Source organism: Lethenteron reissneri, chromosome 22 (assembly GCF_015708825.2).
Source record: "Lethenteron reissneri isolate LAM-NWPU_2019-01 chromosome 22, ASM1570882v1, whole genome shotgun sequence".
Classification (NCBI taxonomy): Eukaryota; Metazoa; Chordata; class Hyperoartia; order Petromyzontiformes; family Petromyzontidae; genus Lethenteron; species Lethenteron reissneri.
Window position 1 is genome coordinate 7,100,507 of NC_083800.1, and position 19,959 is coordinate 7,120,465.

Below are 19,959 nucleotides of genomic sequence, written 5' to 3' on the forward strand. Positions count from 1 at the left end.
CAGGGCATCATTTCTGATGGAATATTTTTCTAGGACCACGGCAATACCCCCCCCCCCCTACTCCCCCTCCACCTACACTACGACCCGCGGGGACGATGGTGCAGAGAAATATTTTCCTGAGCTTAGCCCCGGGACAGCTCCGGACTGAAATTAAGCCCTGCCTCTAGCATTGACCGTGGCTACTAGACAATGTGCCACTTACTCAAGAATTGTTCTGCATCCCCGCACGCCACATCCAGTACACTTCTCGCTACGGCACGTGGATACTCTTAGCCACGTGCCACCTCGTGAACTCCCCACAGTCTACCAGCGACTGAAAATATTCAATGAGAAATTAAGAGCCCTGGCAAGAACGCACGCACGCACGCACGGGCGCACACGGCAGCACCTGCGATGAGCACGGTTTACTAAGCACGACGCCGGAGAAGTTCGACATCCGCGCATTAGCATGAGCGGTGAGGCTCTGCCTCTCTCTCGCCTGCAGCACCATGTGCGCTGGGTGATGGCAGTGAGTCCGGACTCATGCGCCCGTTGGTTCTGTTATGGAAAATTGTGTGGGGTTTTTTTTGGTGGGTGGGTGGTTGGCATTCAATGCTGACCCACCCATACTGGGTAAATGTGACAAAGCGCTTCACAGCTCATTGGATTCCTCCAGTCTACAATAAAGATTCTGATTACGAATGTACAGGGTACATTCAAGTGTTACTACTGCGTCGGTGTTGACGGTTGTGCCGTGCTGCGCTTTCGGGTTGTTCAGCACGACGATTTCCACGAGCATTCATCTCAGGGCAGCTTCCTCAGGACTAATAACTTCTTGCCGCGCGCTATTTGCTTTGCGAGCGATGTGGAACGCTTGCTCAGATGCTGCGAAGGTTTAAATAGCAATTGCAATTTTTTTTTCTTCCATTTCACCGGAAAAGCATTTGTAAGTAGGGCCGTACGTTGGAGCGTTTGACCAGTTCCTCAAACGAGCGTTTGGCATCCGAGAGAAAACTGAGCTGCTGCCCAGAGAAATCCGAATGCACACGAGGGGGTGATGCTCGGAGCTCCGATTCAATACTCCATTGCTCCACTGCCACTTCCTGTCCAATTCGAATGGAAACCGCAAAAAAAAAACTGCAGTTTAGTTTCATTGTCCTTCCCCCGCACTTCCGATTAGCACGGTTGACTACGTACGGTGCGAAACAAGTGCAACATACATACATACAGCGGTATTTACAAATATAGTCATTTACAACCCGCTTTGTCAACCCGCCGCTGGATGGCATCCCGTGTCAGTCGTCGAGGGTTTTTCTTATTAATATTACATCTATTTTATTACAATGGGTGCAATTGTGAATAATAGCCGTATCAGATATTCGTACATCTAATCGGCGTGACCATTGGTTCACTGCAGCTCAAAGACTTGGTCCTACACGGCGTGCGGTGAAGTCAGGAGATGTCCAGGTGCTCAGCATTTGAAGGCCCGAAGACCAGAATCGGTGATCTCGCCGACAATGTGTCCGAGGAGATAGTAGCAGAGTGAAGGGAGCTTCTGTCCAGGGAGCATTGTTTGACCAAACCTCAGCCACGCCGGTCAGTGTGGGTTGACGAAGGGGCAGACACCCAGAACGGGGTCGGACATCACCCGCCGCTGGTGTTTAGCCGCGGTCGGGAATGGGAGCGTGGCGGTCGGATTTGCAGGCGCGGTGCTCAAACCACCGCACCACCATTCCTCCCAGCGTGAGCAGGTTTAACATTTACAATTACCCTTGTGTACAACAAAAGGCAGAGCCGAGCACCGATCGCTAATTTGACAGTAAACATCGTGAAGCAGATTAAAAATTACGTTAATTGTGTTTCTGACACGCGCAATAAATATCGATTATCGAGAATATCACCGCACCACCAATTAAGCCAAATGCATGAGATTATTTTTTCTCCATATAAATGCTAACGGCACTATTACATGAAATATGTTGCACAGTCAATTTAGATAATACATGATTTCCTCCTTTAAAAGTATATTTAAAAGTCCCATTTATTAAAAATCACACTTTGGCAGCGACATAGGCCCAATAATGAACAAAAACCATCTCATTTATTATAAATGAGGTAATTCAATACAAATGTCGAAACACAGTAACGTGTTTGAATGAAGAAAATGAATAAACCTTCCACCGAACAATAAGAATATTATACAGGGTGCTCATACGAAAATATACGTTGTGCTTATAGCCTGTACTCATAGAGGTGAAATAACAGCGACCACTCGGAGCTCATCTCCTCCCCTCGTGCTTCTCCCCCCACTTTTTTCCTTCACGACCCCCCTTTCTAGAATCTTCCCTCGCTGTTGTTTTTCTTCCCCGCAGCCAATCCCCGTCCCTTCACCGCCAACGGTCCCCAAACGTCGCCTCCTGGTTCCGCTCCGTTTCCCCGCTTTTTCCCCCTTGAATATTTTCCTCCAGTCACTCCGAACCCTGCCAATCATCGTGGAGGCCTCTTTCCGCCAACGGGACGCCTTGGCCTACGTTTTGAATAACAGTTTGGCTGCACATCGGCTTGGGGTGAGTGCCTCTTAATTTCGGTCATTACAAAGGCATTGCTCATCATTAGATAATGAGTTTATCATCGCACAGCAGGGTTGAACCCGATGGTTGAATGTTGGATGCGCGTGCGCGGTAAAGCACGTTGCCAAATAAATTAAAATCTTGAGTGACCTTCAACGGTACAATTGAAATCGGAAGCATTTGAGTGACAATCGCACAGCTGGGATGGTGGCCAACACCTGGGACTCGCTCCCTCTCTCTTCCTCTCTCTCAAAGCAGAACGTGACACGCGTCGCCAACGCCCTGGTCGACACGTGGAGGTTGAGAGAGGAATGAGACTCATACGATGAGATATTTCATCACGACTGCCGGTGTGTGTGGGCATGCATAGCTCTATTGATCGAGCTCAAACTGGTGAGGAGCGGTGGTGTAGCGGTTAGCACGCTGCACTCCGGACAAGGTCACCTGGGTTTGATTCCCACTCACGGCCAACACCGGTGACAATTATCTGAACCGTCCTTAGGCCTCCCCTCGGTAGACTCAGTCTCAAATGAGTACCTGCTTGCAGTGTGCAAACATCGCCACTGGGGAGACAAAGGCGGCCGGGCGTGGTGCTGGCCACCCAACCCCTCGTGTGCTGTTCCGGCTTTCATAGGTGCTCGCAAACAGCACTCGCCCCAACAATCTGTTAAGGCTATACAAAGGATCTTCGCATAGCTCTATCGACCAAGCTCAAACTGTTGTTGAATTAGAATTCTTGAATAAACGATAATAACTTCATGGCAGAGAGGGGGGGGGGGAATCCTATGTGGGTCACATACAGTCACGTTATTTAATTTCTCGAGGCTCTGACACGTTGAGGCCTTCCGTTTCGACCGGCTTCACAAAATTGATATTCATACTCTTAGTTTTTTTCGGAAAAGTCACGTAGGTAAAAAAAATGAAATAAAAATTAATAAAAATAAAATAGTAATAATTATTATTTTATTTTTATTAATTTCATTTTTTTACCTACGTGACTTTATCGAAAAAACTAAGAGTATGAATAACTATTATTATTATTTCATTTTTATTAATTTTTATTTCATTTTTTTACCTACGTGACTTTACCAAAAAAACTAAGAGTATGAATCCTTGCAGTCACGAAAGCTTCAAATCTAGAATTGATATTCATCTTCTGCCGCTGCGAGCATCTTAGCTGCACCAATCATACACTTTGACCCAGCGGGGCAATGCTTCTCATCTTAGCACGCTCATTCACATGTAAAAGAGGACCATCGTTATTTGTTGTGACGTTATTGATAACGCTAAGCCGCGTGTTAAAGTGTGGTGGCCCGCCCCAAAGGTATCCGAAAGTCACCACTCTGCCTTTGGTATGTTAAAGGGTCACTTCGGCCCCGCTTTATGAATGCCCTGTATATGGATCATGAGAAGCGTGTGTGTGTCTTTGCTCTATACCCAACCTCATCATCGTCGGGCAACGGAGGAAAAACTTTGGCCAGATTTTCTGGGAGCGCTTCCACGTCTTGAGCTCCCGGCATCAGCCATTGTCGAAGTCGAATGTCCAGGTATTCTTCGTATTCTAGCAGACACACGTCAAACATTCCGCACGGCCTTAAAAAGAGTTTACACCATTGGAACCTCATTTGCCAGTAAAAAATATGATAATTGTTTTTTTACCCTTCTATCTGGCAACAAAACTGACATATTTTTTTACAAGGAGTCATGTTTGCATAGACCACAATACCTGCAGTCATAATGCAAACAAAAAACATAACTCTGATAATGTATGCACTGTCCTTGAAGTTGATTGGTCTACACCCGAGACAGCTTTCCTTAGAGCCTAGTCTCATCTGGTCCAACCCATGTGAGACTAGTCACTAAGGAAAGCTGTCTCAGGTGTGGACCAATCAACTTCAAGGACAGTGCACACATTATCAGAGTTATGTTTTTTGTTTGCATTATGACTGCAGGTATTGTGATCTATGCAAACATGACTCCTTGTAAAAAAGGTGTCAGTTTTGTTGCCAGATAGAAGGGTAAAAAAACAAATTATCTTAAAAAGAGTTGTTGATGTGCTATGCAAACACAAGCCTTCTGGGGAGACAAAAGCATCCGGGTGGCGTGGAGCTGGCCACGCTACCGCCTCGCACGACGTGCCGGCCTAAATTGAGTGCTCACCAAAAGCCCTTGCACCCCCGCGCGACCAGCCTGTGAAAGGCTACACGGGGGGTCGCTGTCTTTGTGCGTACGACAGCCTAACGGCGTGCTAACAAGGGGGCTCGTATTTGGACCTTTCGAAAAGGCTTTGTCTGTCGCACAAAACGCCTCGCGGTGTGAGAGCGTCGCAAGATGTTTTAGGCGTCCGCGGACCAATTCGCTTACCGCTGTGCACGGGGAGGGGTGGTGGAGGGGGTTGCAGCCTCTCCGTGCAAGTTGGGCTGGTGTCCTGCCAGTGAACGGCTCCCGACTGCTTTTATTATTATTACTCAGGACAGCCTCAGCGAGTCTCATAGCTCTTTTTCAGGAGGGTCCTGCCAAGTTTGTCGCGCGATGCGGGCGACGATTGCTAGTATGACCCCCGAATGAGTCAATATGTACGTATACGTATGTTGAACTTCTTTCGCGCCATACATAGCCAACCGTGCTAAGTGGAGGTGGGTTAGGCGACAGATACGATCCGCAAAGTTCGCCTCGCACTTCGTCGCAGATCGAAGAGGGAGTTCTATTGCACCACGATTATGTTACATCTACGCAACCGCTGGCTAAGCACGCTGTGCCGAACCGGCTGCGTGAGTGCCACTGCGCGCTTAAAGGTTCCGTCGTCAGCACAGTCAGCATTTACGTCGCCTCGACGGATACAGAGAAGAAGAAAAAATACGGCTTTTTTTTTTGGTCAAAAATGCTGTGGGTGACCTTTTGCAAGATCCAAAACAATTTTGGAGGCACCCAAACGCCCCGAGAGACCAAGACCAACAGCGACTGTGCACGCTGCTTTATATATACGACGACGGAGATGGTGGGGGGGGGGGGGGCTCGAGACTAAGGGGGGGGGGGGGGCGTTGGTGGGGGTTAAAACACAGGAACCCCGAACCCGGAGGGACACAACTCACTTGAGAATCGCGCAATCTGACAACCTCATTACATGAGAGACCAACACTCCTTGGGGCAAAAAACCCTTTCGGCAAATACCTGGCCGAGTTACAAGCACCGTCGGGCATTACTTGACGAGAAAGTTGAGGGATGGAGGAGATAGGTTACCTGCGAGGTAGCTCAGCAAAAAATATAGAACAATTGGCCGTCGGCATTCACACGCCCCTTGCAGCAAGGCCTCTGATTTAGTGGCGTCCATTGCTCAACGTTAAGAAATCGTCGGTCTTGCAAGGCCGCACGCTAAAGCCAGCCGTCTCAAATAATAATTATTCACGTGGCACACGCGCCAAAAGGTACCCGTCTCGGACGAATTTTGCCAACCTCATCCGCCACGAGCAAATACGTCTCTGCTAATGACATCTAGGCTCCCTTTGAACCCGGTGGAAGATCTGGGCCAAGCCATGAATAACTCTTCAGCCGCTAATCTAAAGCACTTGCAAAGACCTGAGAAGCACGTGTGAGCGCACATCGACGGTCGCGACGACGATGATGAATCGGGCGGTCGCGACGCAGAGAACTGTTTTCGCTTTCCACGCATTCCCAAAAGTATGCGGCTTTCAAACAAAGTAATTGTTGCGCCATTGATCTCGGAGGCAGACCCCCCTTAAAGTGTAAATGTTTCTCATATTAGTACGGGTGATATTAATGGCCTGCCCAATTGTATTTGAGAATAACAACATATTTTGTGGATGAATAATACATTGAACAATTCGGTTTATTTAATTTTACATTCTTCTAGCCGTCTACGATCGACACGTCCATATATCACGTAATTGATTATTTAACCAATACAGATGTCACGCCTTACTTTAAGACAATGCGGCAATTGTTCACTAAGCGTAATTATTGCTCCTGGCTTCGCGTGCCAAAAAACGTGTACACAATAGCAACAAAACATGATGGGAAAGCTCCACAATTCGTGCATAGCGTATTTCTTGTGTGTGTTTCGTTTGTTGTCCTTAACCCGCACCTCCCATGAGCACGGTTCGCTATGTACGGTGCGAAAGAAGTTCAACAACTGGAAATGTGCACAGCATGTGCGCCATGTCTATTATGTGAACCCCAAGACTAATTCAATTATTCAACACGTGTGGCTTGGCTGCACATCTATAATATAATAATAAAAACTAGATGTCCTCTTACGCAGCGGAATAAAGATTCATGAAATGTACGGATGGTATTTGAAGACGCTAGGGGAAAAGGAAAAAACATTAACTTCAATACGTAATTAAAACAATATGAAAATAAACGCAACAGGACTAAAAGTTAGGGTTGTCCAAGGACACTCTGGGTCATTGGATGAGAGGGTGAGGTTCAGCAATGTGCCAGTGCATATGTGGTACACATGTGGTCATCATTCACAAATGTTACCAAGACGTTGTGTTCATCACATTAGCTATTATCTTAGACGCAGCAGCTAATGGACTGGAGTACGCCTCTTACGGTCACGATGCCTGCACTGCGCTGCATCACGTGCGTGTAAGAATCGATTAAGAATTCACAGTTTAATGCAGATGTTGCGCTGGCGCTACGGCTGAGCAAACGGACCGAACAAACCTGTGCAAACAAGACAGAGAAACAAGAAAAGCGATACAAAACGAGACAGATAAAAACAATGCGACAGCAAATTATTGTTGAATTGAACCGCGAGCCCTGAATCATGATGGTCTATCTAATCACTGGAGGAATGAAGTGTTACATGCCTATTCGTCACAATAATCATCATCATCATCATAGCGACACTCTTGAGAACCAAACATCAATGTCCATCTAGCCATCGACTCATTGATTGATCTAATTTCTGGGAGAAGTGGGAAAGTGACAGCTGGATTATCGCATTCTTACATCGTACACACTTTACCTGCTCTCGGTGAACATTCACCAACTGACGCGACAATTGCATTGAAATTTGGGTTTCCATGAATGCCTAAAACACAGCCGCCTCTGCAGGACCAACACGTTCAGACCCACACACAAACGCACGGCTTACACTCACCGTCCATAAGTTGGTGATGAGTTGATAATATTTGATGTTCCAACTGCCGGCTCATCTCAATATCACTCAGCAGATGGTTCTGACGGTCGGGAAAGAGTAGTGCAAAAAAAACAACACCAAACCTGTGATGTATTACTGCTCCGAGTCTTTTGATTCATTGCCTGTTCCAATGTGCAACGGACATCGTTTTGCGCTTTGCATTCACGTTACTTTTATGTAAACGTTTTGATAAAGCTTGAAAGCATAACTGGACGTCTAAGCCATATGTCATTGTAGTAATCTTCACAGAGCAGCATAACCAGCTGCAGAAGCTTACACAATGTGCATTAGACATTTGAGAAGCACCAACGTATTTTGTATGCAGTAACGTGGCAGATTAAGCGTTGAGAGAAAATATTACATGAAGAGCCAGGCATTGACAGAGGAGTTAGAATAGAATAATCGTGCGTGCGTGCATGCATGCGTGCGCGGGCATGTATGTAAAAATGAGTTTGCAAAGCCCCTCTCGGCACAGTGTATAAATCGCACGACGCACATTAAAAATTATACAACTTCCTTCCCTTGCGCAGAACCGGTGTGGTGTAAGAGGATCAACAGCGATGGCAGTGTTGTTGGCCGGCCCCACAATGGGGACCTGTACACAGTCTGCTAAAGCTGTGTAGTTGGGTGTTAGGGCAGTGGCGGTGGGGTGTGGGAGCTGTACAATTGAACCCAGAAAAATGCCCCCCAACCCTAACGCAACCTGCACCATCCCCCCCCCCCACCCCACACGTAAAAAATCCGCCCACATTCAAGGGGTCCCCAGACGATGCGTCGTGCAGTAATCGACTGGCTAAGGTTATGTTGAACTTCTTTCGCACCATACGTAATTCAACCATTCTAATCAGAGGTGCGGGCGAAGGACAAGCCTAGGACACGCCACGCTCGGCACACCACATCTTTAATAGCTCTCCCAATGGCGAGGATCGATTAAGCTCATTAATCGCCTAAAAATATAAATGGGCCGATTTTTTGTTGTCAGTTACTCGGGCCCATTTAAAAACGGGGTTGGTCACTCCCACAAGGCAGGAAACCCCCGGTAAGCCACGCCCAGCGTGATGCAGGCGATGACATCGCCAGACTCCGCCCATCACCTCCCATCCAGCGGCACACGTGGGATCAGAGGTGAAACCGTATTTCCAGCAATTTTCTTGCTATCCGTTTCGTCAAGTAATTCAACCTGTGGTATAATCGGTAGGGTAATTGGTTACTAATATGAATCGGATAACCCGGCTCTAAAAACACTACTACCGATCCGTGCATAAATTTAGTCGACACAAGCTAAGAGGGCAATAAACGCACGCTCCCCCCAATCCCCCAAACCCCCCGCCCGCCATCTCACAAACAGATTTGCTATAATTGCCCGCACTTATACACGGAGCGAGGGTGCAATTGTCAAGTGTGAAGAATTTATATATGTATATCAAAAAAAAACTCCCGTAGGCAATTCACCAGAGCACGGTTGGCTGTGCACGGTTCGACATACACCCACGTGCACACGACTCGGGAGTGGGAGCACGCTGGATGGTGACGGACGAGCTGACTCTACCTTCTTAGACGCCAGCACAGCTTGTCTGCTGCTGGTGGGCTGCTCGCAGCTTGAGCTCCCATTGTTCTCTTCTGCAGGAAATTGAAATGCTGAAACCGACACGATGATTAAAGTCAATTATCTGAATGCTTGCGAGGGTAAACAACGACACTAATTACATTACTTAATAGGCAAACAGCAACGTGGCCAATTTAGCCTGCGTTTATTATCAGTTAATGCCTATTAATTCCACATTGCGTCTTAGGAGGATGGCTCCATTCCAAAGTCATAAACACGGTAAAGCTGACGCTTTTCGAGTACCTCTTACCAGGTGGAGCAATTAATTGGAACAAAAACGTCTTCGGCGATCAGCCAATGAATTATAACCTTCATTTGGACAAACTTGGCATGAGTAATGCTGCTTTCCCTTTGGGGGAGATTCTTCCATGTACGTATGTCGAACTTCTTTTGCGCCGTACGTAGCCAACTGCGCTAGTCGGAGGTGTGGGGGGGAAGGGCAACAAACGAATTGAGATTTAAAAGTGCAGAGCTACAGTGACTTCTGAATATCGTAAGGAAGAGCGTTCCAGACGGCCGCGGAAGCGCATCTGAACGCGCGCGATGCGGTGACCGCCTTTGCTCGAAGGCTAGCCCAAAAGCTGCTGCGTGCTCGTGCGATGGTTTATTTGTGGCATGGGAATGTGGAACTGCCACCACTGGCTCGGCACCATGAGCGCGGCTCATTTGAGCTGGGGAACGCGTTCGCGTGAACTCGGACAACAATCGTGGGACTGTAAAAGTGCGTCGAGGCTGGAAACAAATAAGGACACAATAATTCGGTACTCACAAAATGTGACTTATAGACAGCAAAAGGCGAACATGTGACCGTAGGATTATTCTTCCCAGCGTGCTCTCCCATTGTTACAGATTCTAGGGACACAGTCGCATTTTTAGCCGTCTAGAAATCACTTTTTACATGCATTGTTATTATTTTTATCCGTGTCGAACCTACAATCTTTTTTTCTGACACGCAACGCATGATGGAAGGGCTGCACCTACGGCAGTGACCAGATTGTACAGGAGCCAACTGGACCCGTGGATTGCAGTTTCTTGCATTTGCGATTTACAAAGTCAAGTAGTACAGAAACAAAGCAATGGCACCTATTGCTGTCGAAAATCGCATTCTCCTCTAAATCATCAGACTATCCAACGAAGGCGGACTGACAGACTGATACAGAGCACAGAAGTGTCAGTGCAAACACACGCAAGTGAATTTAAAAGCAACAAGACGCGACCAGGCTGGCCTAGGAAGGCAAACCACGGAAGGTCCTGGGCCGTGTGTGTGTGTGCAGCGCGTCACCGCGGACAGCCCCTGACCGGCTTCCAGCTTGCTGAAGCCCTCCCGGTACTGCAGAAGCGACCGTCTCTCTCCCAGCAGCCTCTGCATCTGCCCGTTGGCCTCACGCAGGAAATCGCGGCACTGCCCAGTGTCGGCCCTGCTCTCCTCCAGCTCCGACTCGAAGCGCTCACGTGAGCTGTACGACAACAGAGAGAGAGAGAGCGAGAGAGAGGGCAAACAAACGGGGAAATGCAAGGCTTCAATTTTTTTTTTTACACCACCAAGGAAAGGAAGGAAGCTGCCCGGAGTCTCTGGAACAAACGCCAGGGCAGTGCGTTTGCCGCACAAACCTCGCGAGCGCTGGAGACACGGCGCCCGTGCAAACACGCTCGCTCGCAGTCCCGCGCAAGCCCGAGATGAACGCACGCGCGCGCACGCACGCACGCACGCACACACAGCGAGCACAGCTGTACGCGCGTGATAATGGGCGTGCAGGTATAGCTTTATCGCGGATTTGCAAACCCGGTCGGCTGATTGAAGTTGCCGGAGCGGCATCCCCTACGAAGGGTGTTAGCCGGATAAGAACCCGGCCCCTGTTCTCTGGCACCGCGAGCGCTGAGCTGCCCCCAATTCTCTTTACTCTTTATAATGGGGGGGGGGGGGGGGGGGGGGGGGAGTTCTGCCGCTTTTCTCTTTGGCACTTTGGCTCTGCCCCGAGAGTTCAAGCCCACGAGTTTTCCTATTCTGTGCTCTTTAATCAGCTGATTAAGCCATAATTAACGGGAAATCCAAGTCTTTTTGGTGTAATGCAGCCACATTTTTTTTTCTAACAATATCCTTTTAAAGAAAGCCACCAAAGGAATATGCCCTCATTAAAATTACCCTGGGCGCACGTGCTTATGTTTGCATGTGTGCGCGCATGCAGCAATTCGAGATCCATTAGAGCAATCGCAGGCAATAATTTGTAAAGGTCATCGGTAAGATAAGTGAGCACGGATGGTCCGCTTAGTTGTTGGGGACGGTCATGCTGTTGCTCTGTATTGTGGTAATTTCAATCGGCCTTCAACTATGCAGGGACAAATACGTTGTGTAATATCTGGTGTCAACGTGCAGAATACACACGTGCAATAAGACAAAGATTCCCCCGTATAGCCTTAACAGACTGTTGGGGCAAATGCTGTTAGCGAGCACCTATGCACATGTTACTGCACTTGTACACACATACACACCCCTCGTCCAGAAGTGCAAATGTCAAAAGGGCTCCACATGTGCACATACACGTGTAGTGTAATAGCCAAGGCTGGTGGCCAGCAACGGCAGCTGTGGTGGATAGACAGGACACACGCTGGTGAGCGCGTGCACGGTGTGTTGGCAGGGCAGAGGAACTGAGGCAAGGGTCATTGAGGACCTCATCTGGAAGCCCCTGGAACCTGCTAGCGGGTTCGAGAAGGGAGGCGCGGCCAGGGCAGAGCCAGGCCGCGCTGGGAGCATAAAAGGAGCCGAGAGCGGGGGCTCAGGGCTGCCGGTTCTGGGATTGGATTCGTCTCGTCGTCGCTGTCGTCTCGTCGCCGTCGTGACTGCCGTCTTCGCTGGATATTGCGCTGCTAGACAGTTGTTGGCCGTCTCCGTCAGCGCCGTCGGCGTTAGACGGCTCAGGTTGTGTACAGGCTAAGCGACTGTAGAGAGTGTGCAGACGAGACCGTGAATGTTCAAATAAAAGAAGGTGTCTCCTACAAACCTCGTCTCCAAAACACTGACAACTACATATGTGCCGTAAACGCACGTGCTCGTGTATGAAGAGTAAACAATCGCAAACGTGATGGGGAGTGATAGGGTAGTGGTTTCCGAACCGCGTTACAAACACAGCGATCCGCTGTCAGAATAATGGTGACAGGGGATATTTGAACCGGTCCTCAGCCTCCCCTAGGTCAACTCAGACTTAAATGAGTATCTCACACAGTGTGTTAACATCAGCACTGGGAAGGCAAAGGCAGCTAGGCGTGGTGTTGGTCACCCACCCGCTCGTGCTCTGTGCCGTCCTTCATAAGTTCTCGCTAAAAACACTTTCCCCAAAAGGCTGTGCAAGGCCATACGGGGAATATTTGTATTTTGCGGTAAACATAATGACCCATTTGTTAATTAGCATGCCTGCACATAGAGTTATCGTCAGATAATAAAGCACCAATCAGTCCCAATGAAGCCCTATTTTGCTCTCGTGTGAGTAATTCTTGGGTTGTTACCAAGTCGACGCGAGCACCTGGTTCGAGAGTAAAAGGTCCAGGTAATTTCTGTCTGGGAATTATTTGTTTTCCATGCACCCAGGATGAACGATAACTTTTCAAAATTTTTGTTTGCTCACTGGGTTTTTAGATATATATCTCAGTAGATGTATGTGTACTGGGGTCCGTGACTCTGCAGACATATACTCATCACAGACTTGGGTTTCGATAACCGTGTCATCCGTCGACCCCGAAACAAACGTTTTTTTTTTAAACAATCAACAAAGGGGAGCGCCTCCCCGTGTGTGCCAGAGCCTTCGTCTAACGGCAGACAATTAACGCAAATTACCACTGGGTAAAAAATCCCGTTAATTTCATCTCTTTGGCGTAATTAACAAAAACAGCCACTGTGCGAAGCAATTATCATAAATAAACAAAAGCTTGGAGCGGTTAGCAAATACAGCGCCCGGCTTGGATGTAATTATCACATTAATGCACTGGGGATTGTTTACATCTTTACTCATCTCCCCCCACCCCCAACACCCAGCCTTAACAACAGCACAACTTCAAAATTGCACACTCCATATCTTTAGCGCGCACAGCGCTTACGGAAAAGCAAATAATACTCTTCACAAACAGATGGGCGCTTTATGATGTTATACATATAATTTTTATATGTTCTTGTTTTTCAGAGACCCGATTCTCACATCATAATTCAATAATTTTGAAAGAGAAAGGCGGGAAGTGGGGGGCAAATCGAGGCGGGCATTGCTTTTACAACAGGGGCCCCAATGAGAGTTTGCTTAATCCATCCGTGCAGAAGGCTCTGAGCACGTGGTCTACACATTACTTTGTCATCTTCGGAACAAAACCTTCAAGTGGCTTCACTTCTGGTCAAGGTTGTAGGGGACATAGTGGGGGCCCTCCCTGGTGACACGCGGAGCACTGAAGAAGCTGTTGCTGTTTTGAACTCGTTGCCAAAACACATTTTTCGTCTCGCACAAACGGGGCACTATGTTCCTCGTGACTCTGAGATAAGCATTTTAAATATATATATAAATATACGCCTATTACAGCAACTAACCGTACCAATGTACCAAAAACACATACAATTGATTTATACAGCATCTAGATGCAGTGGCGTCGCAAGATGCTGTACAGAAACAGTGGGCATGTGTGTCGTATAGAGAGTGACTCTCAAAATGCTTTGACACGTGTCGTGACGGGTACTGCAAGATCTGACTATGTCTGTCCATTGGCTTCCAGTTTCGCATCCATTACACACTGCAAAGTGCTTGCCACAAATGAACCACAATACCTTGTGGATCTCATCAAGGAGCATAAACCATCACGCGAACTCCGGTCATCCTCGCAGTGGCTTGTGGCTGGCCATCGAACAAAGACGGTCACTGCATCGCGCTCTTTCAGATGTGCTTCTGTTTCCGTCTGGAACGCTCTTCCTTCCGATATTAGGAAGCCACTGGACCTATACACATTCAAATCTAGATTGAAAACCCATTTCTTTAGAACTTATTTTTGTGTTTAGTTTGTTATCCTTCGCCCGCACTTCGGATTAGCAAGGTTAGCTCTGTATGGTGCGAAAGTTCAACATACATACATACGTGAGGTTGTCTTTTGAGTGGCAAGATAATGTATAGTTGAAGATACGGCATTAAGGTGAAATATTCACTGCAGGCTCTTCGTGCCAGCGGTAATTGTAATATTGACGAAGTACCTTTATTTGAGTTGATTATGAAACATTCGAGTCTATGTTCGTTTTCACATAAATTGCAAAATACAATCGTCACCAGACCACACTGACCATCGTGGTGAAGTATGGTGAAGCAACCCCCATGACCGACACGGTGTGGTAGGTCTTCCCGTTTCGCACGGTTGGCTACGTACGGTGCGAAAGAGTTCAACGCACGTACACACACGTGCGTGCGTACAGAGGGGGAGAGAAAGATGTGGAGCCTGGGCCTGAACAGGGGCGAGGAATCGAAGCGTGGACTGGTGGTGGGAGGGAGTTCTAGAACGCACGGATAGCAGAGGAGAGTGGAGGATGATTCGGGCTTCGACGCAAGGCCTAGGATTCCCGAGTGGTGATCCATGTCAAGTGAGTTCTAGGCCAAGAATGGTTGAGAGTGAATGAACAAAGCAACTCTTTTCGTGGCGTACGGAAAGTGCCCAGCCATTGAGCGGAGATGTCTGACGGTGTTATTACGCTGCCAAATGATCAAGTGTTCAAGTTAATTTTTTTGAACCAAACTGATAACTCAAGAGGTCGAGGACAGTCTAAATTGTTGTCCAAAGTGAGTGTTAACCGGGGTCCTGAACACAACAAGAGTTCAACTTTTCTCCACACTCAAAAGACGCGGGGCCTAAACATCGTGGCTCACCTCCAAAATAAATCACACATCACCATATCAGATCATTTTTCACAACAAGAACCATGACCAAAGAGGGTGATCCATTTGAATTTAATGCCTCCTTTGTGTTCTCTTAATTACATTTTCATTGAACTGACACGCATCTTTAAATGTTAATTGATGGGAATCGTCAGGAGCGCTATAATCATAATCGCAGCAGATTTGCTGTCGTGTCTGAGACGCCTGCAGTTTCTAAGACAATCAACGGTGATTAGCCACCAAACATCCAGGGGGCCTAAATTATTTACGTCCATTTGTCAGATGGCAGGGGCTCCCTCCTCTGATACGACATCGCCAGACCACGCACAAGCCGAAGGACATCAGATGTCATTGTCGAGTTCAGGTGAACTGTGCTGCCCCGATCCACCGCGCCTGTATATTTTGAGTTTGCATGTCTCTCTCCCCGTGGTCGCGTGGATTTTTCTCCAGATCTTCCGGTTTTTCCCTCCACATTTAGAATCAACGTACGTTTAGAGTATTTGCCTGCAATAGTTTACATTTTGAGTTTGCATGTCTTTCTCCCCTTGGTCGCGTGGATTTTTCTCCAGATCTTCCGGTTTTTCGCTCCACATTTAGAATCAACATGCGTTTAGAGTATTTGCCTGCAATAGTTTCCACGTGATAAGCCACTTTGTTGAACTACCATTTGTAGCCAGGTCGCTTCTGATAAAGAGCTGTAAAATAAAATTGCTCAGTGGGCCTTACCTGGTAAAATAAAAATAGCTTTTAGTATTTATAGCCCAGATCTGGCACGTCTCATGTCTCATCGTACCCTATTTTAATTTATATCGCACCTTCACCAAGGTGCTGAACAAAGAATTAAGCTATTTGTACAGCGGAATAGTGTGATGAGATGAGATGAGTTGATAAGGATGGTTGGACATGGATATGACGATGCGTGAAATAAACGGTGATGAAAGTGGCAATGAGTGGTCAATGATGAGAGAGTGTGATGAATGGGAAGGGAAATTGGGAAGACGGATGGTGTTCGTGATGGGGAAGGGAGGGGGACGAGGAGTTTGGGTAAGCGTGGGAAAATAAGTGAGTTTTAAGGGAAGAATGAAAAATAAAGAGTGAGCTGATTGTTTGACGTGTAGGGGCAGCTTGTTCCAGTGTAAGGGGGCCAGAGGTGAGATAGAGTGGAGCAGTGATGAGGCACAGACAGAGAGACAAGCTGGGATTGCGAACAGAGAGCACGAGCAAGTGGATAGAACGAAACGCGGGAGGTCAGACACTTTGGGGTAAGACCATGGACAGACTTTGAAACTAGGGTTCACCTGATTTAAAGCTTTAGTGACTGCGGGGATTCATATTCATTGGTTCGTTCGGTAAAGTCACGTAGAAGGGAAACAATAAAATAATACAAATATAAATCAATACAATTCTCACGACGTTTCGACTGCAACACAAGCAATCATCATCAGGTGTGAAATCCACAGCAAGAAAATTTGAAAAAAGTGACGGTTTTTTCTTAACGTCAGTACCACGTGACTTTACCGAAAGAACCAAGAATATAGGGTTCACCTGGTCGCCCTATTGAAAAATGGCCTCCGCGGGGCGGAAGTTTAAAAAATTAACCCGTAAAAACTAAGTTTTTCACTATAAATCCTTTATATGCGTGGCATCGGTTTTATTTTTTTATTCATTTCTGTTTTTCTTGAGTAAGAGTTTCATTTTTATAGTGTGTTGACACACATCCAGAATAATTTTCTGTGTTTAGGAAAAAGATATGATTGTGTTAGTGAAAATTTTTTTTTCCTAAAAAGTGGAAAATTTTGAAAAAAAATTTCACGAAAATAAATTGTCACGCACAACGAGTCTGTGTGCAAAATGTCAGCTCGATTGGATCACGGGAAGTGGGTTAAAAAACGACAGAAAGATTTGCACGGTCGTAAGCGCGCAAGCAAGCAAGCAAGTGAACTTAATATAAAGGATTTAAAAATCACACTGCTGTGTACAACAACAGGACGCTGTTCACTCGTGGTCACGTGACGCTGATAGAATGGCAGCTGTGGCTGCACGTTGACGCGAGTGCACAAAAAAGTAAGTAAATTTCACCTTCACGGAATTCCTATGAATGAGTATGTAACATTCTGTATCAGCTAAACATAGAGTTATCGAGAGCAGACAAACGGGAGGAAATACTTTAGTGGTGTCCCTCGTAGTAAATGCCCCTGCTGCACTTGCCTTCGCTGTGTCGCCGTGTGGCGCAAGGCACCAGGTACCACTCACCTCCGCAGGCACTTCTCTCTTTCCGCCAGCTCGCCCTCCAGTTGCGTAATCCTTGCTGTCAAACACTCCTCCTTCTTTGCGAAATCCCCAACCACAAGCTGCAGATTTCTGATTTCATTGCATTTCTCTCCAAGCCTGCAAGAGAGAGATATTAAAGATGTTAACTCCCTCGCCTGGTATGCAGGAGGTTGCGGGTTCGATCCTGACCCTGACGCCTGTATATATGGAGCTTGCATGTCTTTCTCCCCCTGGTTCACGTGTATTTTTCTCCGGGTCCCTCCGGTTTTTTCCTCCACATTTAGAAACATGCGTTTCGAGTATTTTGCTGCGATAAATATGCACACGATGATAAGCCACTTCGTTGAGCTATCATTTGTGGCCAGGTCGCTTCTAAAAAAGAGCTGTAAAATAAAAGTTTAGTTTTAGTAGAAAGAAATCAATAGGTCGCCAGTTCCACCTCCTGTCTTTTCAGTTGCGACAATGGTGCACGTTTCTTAAATCCTGCCTACCACTAGGCTTGCCAAGCCTGACTAAAGCTATTCTGGGAGATAGAACGTATCTTCTTATTCTCTTAAAATATCCTCTTCTTAAAACTCCCGGATTGCTTTCAATAATCAACAGGAGATCGATACTAATTCCGGGAGGGTTGGCAACCCTACCCACCTCCTCTGGCCACCGAGCAGCGTCAATGGGTAACACCCGCGGGCAAGTCACGTGCGGTGCAGCAAAGTGTTGTCTGGCCAGTGTGGTAGTAGGCCAAACTGTCCCCCACTAGCAGAGGTCGCAACTGGGTACCCGATACCCGTACCCTACCCGATACCCGGCTACCCGTACCGTTTGCGACCCTGGTGCGGCCGGGTACGGGTAGGCCGTGAGTCACTGGTGAGTAGCCGTTTGTCACTCATTTCGGGTAGGGTACGGGTAGGGAACGGCTACCCGTACCCGACCGGGTACGGGTACCCATTTGCGACCCTGGTGCGGCCGGGTACGGGTAAGGAATCAAACCCCGTTTGCGACCTCTGCCCACTAGAGAGGGCCTCTACTCGAGATCTCCCTCGAGTGCAAGCACTTGCACCAGCAGGCCTGCGCATTTCCCATGTTTGTTATCACAGCGGCAGATGTTTACGTGATTTCGGAAACTCCTGCGGCTTGAAAATAGTGAAAAGTGAGAGACCACCAAACATCCAGAGACCTAAACTATTGTAATAAAAACAAAAGTCAAACAAGCATTAGGCAGTGCTTATCTCTGTGCAAACAGTCATCACAACAATCACGTGAACATCTTATATTCTGCACGGGTCAGCTCGTCTCTAAGTTAAAGTACTGCAGGCATATGACGTTACCCACGGCAGATTAAACTGTGGGCAGCCTCAGTCACAATTGCTAAAATCATCCTAATAATGCGTATGGAGTGTAATTTCGAAGGTAATTATGTACAGTTTTAGAAACTGGCTTATTTTTGGAAAAAGTGAGGGGTGACCACAGTCGCACACGGGAGAGTTTTTTTTTTAATGGAAAATTAGAAGATTAACAGACCACGTGACGTATAACAGACTCAATGGCCGATTCACAAATACGAACGAGGCTTCGCCACAGCGATACGCTCCGCTACTCTTGATGCAACCATCTGGGTCAACCACCTCAAAGTACAATTATGATTGTTGATCTGTATGTATGTTGAACTTCTTTCGCACCGTACATAGCCAACCGTGTTAATCGGAGGCGCGGTGAAAGGACAACAAATCAAGCACAAAAAGCAGTTCTAAAGAAATTAGTTTTCAATCTAGAAACATCCGTACGAAGAAGAAGACAAAGGCTTGACATATTCTTAGTGTTTTCGGTAAAGTCACGTAGGTAAAAAAAATTAAAATTAATAAAAATAAAATAATAAAAATCACGACGTTTCGGAGGCAACACAAGTCTCCGTCATCAGGTGGGACCGTCACAGCCAGATCAGCTGTATCACTTGATATCACTTGATACAGCAAATCTGGCTGTGACGGTCCCACCTGATGACGGAGACTTGTGTTGCCTCCGAAACGTCATGATTTTTATTCTTTTATTTTTATTAATTTCGTTTTTTTACCTACGTGACTTTACCGAAAAAACTAAGAGTATGAATCCTTGCAGTCATGAAAGCTTCAAATCTAGAAAGGCTTGACAAATGGAACTTAGTGCACCACCAACTGCCGATCCCAGCGTGGATAAAAAAAAAAGTTTATCTGAGTACATCGGACACCGTGGAATTTTACGAGCAAGATCGGCGGACAAATTATTTCCATCCGAATGGTTGGCGCACTGTTGCCAAAGTGAAAATCCACCTCACGATTGCATCAATTGTTTACCCAACATCTTTGAAGTGTCTGAAGTGCAAGTCCCAAAACTTCGGAACTACCCATGCCATTCTATTTGCGCTGTGTTGGACTAGTTTATAAGACCTACACGTTATTGGCTGCGTGACAAGCATACGTTCATCAGGCACACACTGACCGACTG

General features: G+C 47.0%; 1 protein-coding gene across 2 annotated transcripts in view; it reads right to left on the reverse strand.

The window, feature by feature from the left end:
* Window positions 1-19,959, reverse strand: part of LOC133345579 (uncharacterized) — a 98,207-nt gene that overhangs the window by 50,900 nt on the left and 27,348 nt on the right. For both annotated transcript variants that reach the window (XM_061556483.1, XM_061556484.1), the window contains 5 exons: window positions 17,464-17,598; window positions 10,622-10,779; window positions 9,266-9,354; window positions 7,678-7,756; window positions 3,992-4,110 (listed from right to left, as the gene is read on the reverse strand). In XM_061556483.1, coding sequence (XP_061412467.1) covers window positions 3,992-4,110; window positions 7,678-7,756; window positions 9,266-9,354; window positions 10,622-10,779; window positions 17,464-17,598 — 580 coding nt within the window. The remainder of the gene's footprint in view (window positions 1-3,991; window positions 4,111-7,677; window positions 7,757-9,265; window positions 9,355-10,621; window positions 10,780-17,463; window positions 17,599-19,959) is intronic.